At 68.4% G+C, this 8,354-nt stretch overlaps 1 protein-coding gene across 2 annotated transcripts; it reads right to left on the bottom strand.

Moving 5' to 3' along the window:
• Nucleotides 1-2,571: 2,571 nt before the first annotated feature.
• Nucleotides 2,572-8,115, bottom strand: SKOR1 (SKI family transcriptional corepressor 1). 2 transcript variants are annotated; one of them, XM_038146940.1, is made up of 9 exons: nt 7,800-8,115; nt 4,973-6,969; nt 4,798-4,894; nt 4,321-4,428; nt 4,168-4,239; nt 3,878-3,952; nt 3,716-3,790; nt 3,115-3,180; nt 2,572-3,027 (listed from the first exon to the last, which is right to left on the bottom strand). In XM_038146940.1, the coding sequence occupies exons 2-9, from the start codon at nt 6,950-6,952 to the stop codon at nt 2,930-2,932; spliced, it is 2,571 nt and encodes an 856-aa protein (XP_038002868.1). In that variant the 5' UTR covers nt 6,953-6,969; nt 7,800-8,115; the 3' UTR covers nt 2,572-2,929. The 2 variants fall into 2 exon arrangements, with proteins under 2 accessions (XP_038002868.1, XP_038002869.1); XM_038146941.1 differs by lacking the exon at nt 7,800-8,115 and adding an exon at nt 7,308-7,550.
• Between the last annotated feature and the right edge of the window lie 239 nt (nt 8,116-8,354).

Raw genomic sequence — 8,354 nt, 5'->3', positions numbered from 1 at the left:
CCTTGCCCTGGTGGGGGGACAGCGAGCCGGGGGCAGCGGGCAGCGCTGGCACATCCCGAGGGACGGGGACAGGGACCTCGGCAGGGCAGGTGTCGCGCCCTGGGGGCAGCCCTGGCACCTCCCGGGGCAGGAGCGCCAAAGCTCCGCTCGGTCCCAGCTCAGCCGGGCTGAGCGGCGCTGCGGCCGCCACCTCCTGGCGCCTTCCTGGAATCGGGGATTGGGGTGGGAAGGAGCTCAGAGCCCCCCCAGTGCCACCCCTGCCACGGGCAGGGACACCTGCCACATCCCAGGCTGCTCCAGCCTGGCCTTGGGCACTGCCAGGGATCCAGGGGCAGCCACAGCTGCTCTGGGAATTCCAGCCCAGCCCTCCCCACTCTCCCAGGGATCAATTCCATCCCAACATCCCATCTAAAACCCATCCACGCGGGGAACAGCAGAGGTTCGGGACACGCTCGGTGCCCAGCGGCGCAGTCCCATCCATTCCCACCCCCTGTTTCAACCTGGCCCTTGGCATCGCCGCTGGAGCCGCTCCAGAGGGCATCCCCCGGCCCCGGGAATCGCCTCCCGCCGGGAAAAGCCCCTGGAATTCAACTCCGATGGCTCCGAGCGCTCCCCAAAGCGGGGAGATCCCTGCGGGGGTTTTCCCGGGGGGTCTCCGGTGCCTGCAGCCCCCGGCAGGGCACCGCGGGCTCGGGCCGTGCGGCAGCGGGAGCCGCTCCGGCCCCGGGAGCCGCCGCGCCGCGGCCAGCGGGGCACGGCGGGAGCAGCATATGGGGCCGGGGCTGCCGAGCCGCTCCTCGGGTCCGCTCCGAAAGAGCAGCTCCATCAGCTGCGGCCAGCAGACCTTCTGCTTCCCCCCGTTCCCGATTCCTCACACACGGGCTCCTTCCTGCTTTAATTATTTAAAAGTCCTGGCTCTGGCTGTTTGTTTTCGGGGGCTGTTATCGCATTCAACTGTTTTGAGACTAAACAACAGTTTAAAAAAAAAATCTATAAAAAATTGGAAGCCTTTCCCTCATTCTGCCGGTGAAGTTTAATTCACTCTAATTATTTCATATTACTTAGACTGTAATAGTTTCATAATTTCTAGTATATTAAGCACTTAATACGTTGTGTCATTTCAAGCCGCATATTAAATTCTGCAAAGCGCATTTTAATGAGCACTAAGTGGTGGGGCAATATTAATACAACCGAATGGCTCATTTCTGTGCCCGTGGCGGGAGGCACCGCCGGGGCAGGTGGGCGCAGGGGGGCCTGGATGAAATGATGGGCTGCAGAGACACCCAGGGCACCTCCTCTGCGGGGTCACTTCTGCGAGGTGGCACCAACGCCCCCGAGAGGCACAAAATGCAAAGGGAAAGGTTCTGCCACCCCTCTGCAAGCTCCAAAATGTCCAAATGCTTCGTTCCCTCAAGCGAGGGCCTCTCAGCTCAACTCAGACCCGTAATTCACCTCCCTGGGTCACACGTCCCCTCCGTGTCCTGCACGGTGACATCCCCCTGCCCTCACCTGCCTGGGGGTGCCACCAGCCCCGCTGCTCTGCTCAGGGGCTGCTGTCACACTCGGGATGTCCTGGGCAGGGTGGCTGGGACCCGAGGAAGAATCCCAGAGTCCCAGAATGGCGGGGAAGAGGCCTTAAAGCTCATCTGGTTCCCCCCTGCCATGAGCAGGGAGCCCCCCGCTGCCCCGAGCCCCGTCCAGCCTGGCCTTGGGCACCCCAGGGATGGAGCAGGGGAGCCTTGAGAACGCTCTCTGAGACTCAGACGGACAAAAACCCCAAAAAGCTCAGCGGGGCTTCCGCCCCAAGGGTTTTTAGCCTTCATCCCACCCTACCGTGCCCACCTGCGCTGCCTGGGAGGCGCCTCCTCCCCCTCCGGGGTGGGCGATGCTGCTCCCGCTCAGCCGATCCCGAGGTCGGGATTACGGGGCGAACACGGAGCTGCAGCTCCGGCTGCGCCCACGCGGTGGCGGCCCAGGCCGCGGAACGGCCTAATGAGCCCCGCAGCTAATTAACAGCGGCTCCTTCTCCGCCGGGCTCCCGGGGCCGCCCCGCGGCGCAGCCACCCCGCGGCGGGCAGCGCAGCCCCGGCTCCTCCGCTGCCCCCTCGGCCCTGATCCCCGGGATGCTCCGGGCCCGCATCCCTTCCCCCGGTCCCGGTCCCGCGGTGCTCGCTGCATCCCCCCCGAGCCCCGGCGCTCCCCCGGTGCCGCCTCACCCCGCTCCGCTCCCCAGCCCGGCCCCGCTGCAGTGCCAGGTTATTTCTGGGCTAAAAACGGCTATTTCGGGCTAATAGGTGTGCGCGCACCTCCGCGCCCGCTCTCCGAGCTCATTAACGCGATACCTTCATGTGTGAAGCGAGCATATAAATGGGCATTAATGAGCTCCGGCTGCGCGGGGAGGAGCGGGCAGCCCGGCGGGGCGGCACCCCCGGCCCATCCCCGGCACCGGGGGACCCCCGGGCCAGCCCCACGCACCAGGCGGCTTCTTCCAGCGTGTTTTTATTAAAGAACCAAGATCGCGTACAGAGGGGGCTGTCCCCAGAGCGGGCGAGCGGTGTTGTGCCTCGGGAGTCGCGGGCCGCCCGTTAAAGTGCCGTTACATCCAGAATTGACGGGGGTGGGGGGAAAGGAAGGGAGGGGGGAGATAAATATACATCATAAATAAATAAAAATCCGACAAATACTGTACCAAGAGAATCACAGTACATTTATATCCATTGCACATAGCCACTTTTGTTTCCAGTCTGGACGAGGGTGGAAGAAGCGGACACACGGGGAGGGAGGGGGAGGCGGAGCGGGGGCCGCCCCCCGCCCTAGCGCCAGTCCGAGCAAAGCCGGGCTCCGAGTCCTCTATGTACAGGTGGCTCCTCGTGGGAATGGCTTGTGTGGGCTCTGCCCGCATGGCTTCGGGGTGGGGGCCCGGGGGGGCTCACTGGGGCAGCAGCGGCGGCTTGAAGGAGCAGTTCCCGGTGCAGTGCCGCGGGGTCAGCATCTTGCAGGAGAAGTGGTGCAGCGCGTCGTGAGCCTCTGCAAGGGACCGAGCCGTCACCCCCGCAGCCCCCCGGGCGGGGAGGGGAGGGCTCCCCCGAGACCTCCGAGACCCCTCCCCGGTACCTTTCAACTTCTGCTGGATGGCGTAGCGCGCTTTCCGCTCCTGGTCCAGCTCGTTGCACAGCGTGTCTGCGGGGGCAGCGGCGCTGACGGGGCTGAGCCCGCCCCGGGGGCGCCGAGGGCAGGGGCACCGGGGAACCGGGGGACCGGGGGACGGGGGCGCGAAGCCGGGCGCGGCTTTCCCGGCTCGCCAGGTAAATCGTTTCACGGCCCGGGTTTTTAATTTGGCCCGAGTGGAAGCGGTTGCGGGAGCGGAGGTTCGTTCGCTGCCGTGGGAGCGATGATGCCTCGCAGGCGTTCGCGGGGCAGCTCGGAATCGCGAGGGGAGGTGGAGGGCAAGAAAAGGTGCAGAATGGAACAAAAGCGAAAACAAAACGAAACAAAAAACCCAAACAAAACCAACAACAAACACAAACAAAACCAAAGCAACAAAACGAAAATAACGCCAAACAAAAAACCAAACAAACAAAACAAAAAAAATCAAACTGAAAACCCCTCGGCCAATCAAACAAAAAAGCAGAAATAAATAAAATAAAATAAAATTTTTTTAAGGGAAATAAAATAAATAAAACAAAACCAAAAGTACTGATGGGCTCGGCCTCACCTCGCACGATCTGCAGCTGCTGCACCATCTCCTCCCGGTAGGCCAGCTCCCGCTTCATCTGGTCCTGGAAGTTATCTGTGGGGCCGGGGTCAGCGCCGCGCCCGGGGCGGGAGCCGCTGCCCGGCCGGGCCGGGGCGTGGGCAGGGGATGGGGCACCGGTACCTTTCAGGCTCTGGAAGTCCCTCTCCAGCTTTTTCCTCAGCTCCATTTGCTCCAGGACCAGTTTTTGTAACTCATCTGTTTAAAAATACACGGCGGGGTTGAGGGGAGCCCGCACTTTTCCATCTGGAGGCGGCTCAGCGCGGCGCTAATCGCATTACGTTACATTAATCACAGGAGTTAATCACTCCTGCACAAAACACAAATACCTCGAGCCGCGGGGACAGGCCGGGGGGTGTCGCGACCCCCGCCCCGCACCCCGAGCCCCGCTCGGGGCCGCGCCCCCGCCTCACCTCGGGCCAGGTTCTCGATGTCCTTCTCCACCAGCTGCGTCCCGGTGACATCCATGGCGAGCCCTTCCTCGCCTGCGGGGGCCAGAGCGGCGTCAGCCCCGCCGGGGGGGCCCCGCGGAGGGGCCGCGCATCGCCCCGCGGAGCGGTGCTTACCTCTGTCGGTATTTACAGGGCTGGGATGAGAGACATTCCTTTGGTCCTGATAGGATTTTCTGCCCTCTAAATCCTCCGCCGCGGAGTGATTGTCTTCTTTATCTTGCTCTTAAAGTTAATAAACCGATTTTCGACCGTAAGCAATGAAAGTATGGTCCTGATATATCCTTAATTACATAATTACGGACAAAGCCCTCGATAAAAACCTTCTTAGCGGACATCCTAATCGCTTTGCCGTTGGAAAGTAGCTTGCGGGCAGGAGCTTGGCCCCGCCGGCCCATCCCCGCCGCACCGGCCGCGGCCCCGGCGGCATCCCCGGGCCCGGGGTGGGGAGGATCGGCCCCGTTCCCCGCCCGGATCCCGTTTGTTTCGGGGATTCCCGTTTGTTTTCTCTCCCGAAAGCCCCCAAACGAAAGCGGCCCCCCGGCGGCCCCCCCCCGGGGCTGAGCCCTCGGTGCGCAGCCCGGCCCGCGTTACCCTTCGCCTCGGGGGTGCAGAGGAAGGCGGCGGGGGCTCCCAGGGAGGCTGCGGGCTTCAGCGGCTGCAGGAGCTCCCCCCTCTCGGCCGCGAACACCTACGAGAGAGCGAGTCAGGAGCGCGGCCGGGCCCCGCGGGGACCCCCGAGGGCAGCTCCCCCCCTCCGGCCCCGCACCTCGTAGGCGCCGCCGCTGCTGCCGCTGCGCTCGGGGCTGCCCTCCGGGGCCGGGCCGCCCTCCTGCGCGCCCGCCTCGCCCGTCTTCTCCTCGGGCCCCTCGGCCCCGGCGGGCGGCGGCGGCTCCTCGGGCCCGGCCAGCAGCCGCGGCGGCGGCGGCTCCCGGCCCTCGGCGGGGGCCACGGCGGGCACGGCGGCGGCTTCCTCCTCCTCGTCCTCCGGGAAGCGGTTGGACTCCACGTCCACCTCGGGCTCCTCGGCCGTGTCGCCGCCGGGGGACAGCGAGCGGTAGCTGGAGCTGCCCTCGCTGAGGAAGTCCGGCGAGAGGTAACCGGGCCCGCGGGGGCCCGCGCCGCCGAACGCCTCGCGGGTGCCGTAGAGCTTGGCGATGCTCTCGGCGTCCTTCACCACCGGGCGGAAGGCGGACAGGTAGCTGCCCTTCCTGGGCAGCGGCAGCGGGGCGAGCAGCGCCTCGTCCCCGGAGCGCTCCTCCTCGCCCGCCGCCCGCGACAGGGCGCTGGGGCAGCGCTCGCCCTCGGCGCCCGCGCCCTCCTGCGGGGTGGCGCTGCTCCGGCCGCTGCCCGAGGGCTCCGAGCCCTCCAGCTCCCCGTGCCGCCCCGCCAGCCCCGCCGGCTCGGCCGCCGCCGCCGCCGCCGCCGCCGCTGCCGCCACCACCACGGCGGTGGCGGCCGCCTTGGCCGGGCTCTGCGCGGGGTAGGGCGGCACGGGCAGGCTGCCGGCGGCCGGCCAGAACACGGGGAACGAGGGGTACACGCCGGTGTCCTTGGCGGCGCCGGGCTGGTGCGGCGGCTGGGCCGGCTGGTGCGGGTGGGGGTGCGGGGGTCCCCAGAACATGCCGGGGGGCAGCGCGCCGCCCTTGCCCGCCTCGCCGCCCCCCGCGCCGCCCAGCGCCTCCTCCTGCTTCTTGGGGCACAGTCCGAACGCGGCGGCGGGGAAGCCGTAGGGGTGCGGGAAGAGCGGCGGCGGCAGCTTCTGCAGCATCCCGAAGCCCTTGCTGGGCACCGGGATCACCGGGTAGCTGCGCACCGCGCCCGCCCCGCCGTGCGCGCCCGCGGCCCCGCCGTGCGCCGCCGCCAGCCCCAGCGCGCCGCGCTCGCCCGCCGCCTCCTGCCCGCTGCACCGGAGGCTCTTGTGCGCCGGGGCCAGCTCGGGGCCGGCGGGCGGCGGCGGGTGCAGGGCGGCCTTGGCGGCGGGGGAGCCGGCCCCGGGCCCGCCGGCCGCCGCCCCTTGCAGGGAGAAGGTCCGCTTGCGGGTGCCGCCGTTGAACATGGCCTTGACATCCTCCCAGGCGTGCGACAGCTCCTCCGTGGCCGTCTTGTCGCTGAGCTTGAGGTGGCGGCGCCAGGAGTTGAAGTTGGCGGCGTCGGGCTGGGTGTACTTGGAGTCCGGGGTGCGGTGCGAGTGGAAGATGAACTTGTTGGGCGAGAAGTACATGCTGCAGTAGCTGCACTTGATGCACTTGGCGCGGGAGCTGTTGTAGCGCGCCGGGATGAAGCTGCCCCGGGAGCCCCAGGCGCACTCGTGCACCACGTCGAAGGCGAAGTTCTCGGGCAGCTTGGGCGGCTTGTGCTCGCCCAGGAAGGACTTGCAGAGCCGCTCCGCCTCCCTCTTGGTGATCATGCCGCAGCGGCGGGAGGAGATGGGCATGGCCCCGGCCCGCCGCAGGATCTCCAGCTGCACCGGCGTGCACTGCACGCAGGTGATGCCCAGGGCCACGCGCCGGTTGTGGATCTCATTGTAGCTGTAGTTCTTGAGCAGCGTGTTGGAGATCTGCGCCAGGCACAGCCGCTCCTGCCCGTCGATGACCAGGGACACGATGGGCACGCCGTACAGAGAGGTCTCACCCACTTGGTTGGGCTTGAGGGTATTGGAGCCCTGGTACGGCTGCAGCTCTTGCTTTGAATTTGGGGAGGAGCTTGCATCTCTCCCATTTCCCATCTGACTGGCGATCGCCTCCATTCCCCCCCAAAACGCCCCTGCAAAACGAAATCGGGGAAAGGCGCGGGTTAGAGGCGCTCCCGGGTCCCCGCCGCCGCTCCCGGCCCGCCGCTCCCGGGGCCCCGCGCTCCGCGGCCCGCCCGATCGCCGTTCCGCAGCCCGGCCGCTCCTCGCTCGGCGCCGCCGGCCCCGACCCGGAGCCCCTCGGGCGCTGCCGCAGGACCCTCTCCGACCGGCGGGGTCCGGCGAGGCCGGAGCGCATCCCCCGCGCCGCGGCCGCCGGTACCGAGCGCCGCCGCAGCCGCCCGCCGGGCGCGGCCCCGCGGCTGAGCGGCCCCGGGAGCTCGGGTCAAGGGCAGCCCGGGGGGGTCACCACCTCCGCTTCCTCCCTCGCCGAGTCGCCGGGAGGTGCCGCGTCCCTTCCCTTTGTGCCGGCTCGCCGGGCCGTGCCGTGCCGCGCCGGTTTGCGGCGGGCTCCGAGCGGGCTCCAACGAAACGCGCCGGAGGATGCGGCCGGAGCGTCCCCGGGGCCCGAGCCCCGGGCCGGAGCGGGCGGCCCCAAACTTGGCGCTCGGTGCCCGCGGGCGGAGCGGGGCGGCGGGCGCGGTGGCCCGGAGCCCCTTTGTCGTGTCCCCGGCAGGCGATTAGGCGCGGGCGGATTAGGGGCCGGGGCGGGCAGCGCCCGCCGCACGTAGCAGAAGGGCAGCAGCGAGCCAGGCAAATTGGCTTAGCGGGGAGGGCTCCCGGTGCTTAAGCCGCTTCCGTGGTAATTACACAAAATAACGGGGAGCGGGTCCCGAAAACGCGCCCCGCTTTGCGCCCCCCCACCCCCGTGCCCACCCTCCATCCGCCGCCCGCTCGCACTCACCGCGCCGCGGAGCCCGGCTGGACGTGCAGGCTCTGCTCGGGACTAGGGGCCGCAGCCCGGAGCCGGGGCCGCCATCGGCCGGGGGGGCCCGTCCGCGGCGAGCCCGTTCCCGGGGCAGCCGGAGCTGCGGGGCGCGGGGCGGGCGGGCAGCGGGCGCGCCCTTCACCGACGCCTCGGGGCCGCCGCCCGCCCCGCCGCCGCCGCCGCGTCCGCCCGGGCGAGATGCAACAAGAGCGAGTGACCAGCCGCGCCACCGAGGGAGGATCCGGATCCGTACTTGGAGACGCTGCACATTGATCCGGTGACAGCTAAAATAACGGGAAGACACACCCACTTAGCACCAGCATATTTACATTAACGGCCTCCGGGACCCCGCCGCCGTCAATCACCGATGCGCTCCAGTCAATCACGGCGCGGCTTTAAGGCACGGCGGAACGGGGAGGGAGCGGGAAGGGGGGAGGGCGTGGGGGGCCGCCACCGAGCGGGGACCCGCCCGGGCAGCCCGAGGTAAGAGCGGGGATCAGCCCCGCGCCGCACCTGCGTGGGGCTCCGCGC

Source organism: Motacilla alba, chromosome 10 (assembly GCF_015832195.1).
Source record: "Motacilla alba alba isolate MOTALB_02 chromosome 10, Motacilla_alba_V1.0_pri, whole genome shotgun sequence".
NCBI lineage: Eukaryota > Metazoa > Chordata > Aves > Passeriformes > Motacillidae > Motacilla > Motacilla alba.
The sequence above is the reverse complement of the archived record's forward strand: the minus strand, read 5'-3'. Positions and strand labels throughout refer to the sequence as shown.

What these genes read in the sequence shown, in the direction of transcription:
- SKOR1 (XM_038146940.1), bottom strand. Translation starts at nt 6,952, where the DNA reads ATGGAGGCGATCGCCAGTCAGATGGGAAATGGGAGAGATGCAAGCTCC. An exon ending in GCAGCGGCGGCGCCTACGAG is followed by an intron (nt 4,895 to 4,972) that starts GTGCGGGGCCGG and finishes GCTCTCTCGTAG; the next exon opens with GTGTTCGCGGCCGAGAGGGG. An exon ending in CTGCACCCCCGAGGCGAAGG is followed by an intron (nt 4,429 to 4,797) that starts GTAACGCGGGCC and finishes ATTAACTTTAAG; the next exon opens with AGCAAGATAAAGAAGACAAT.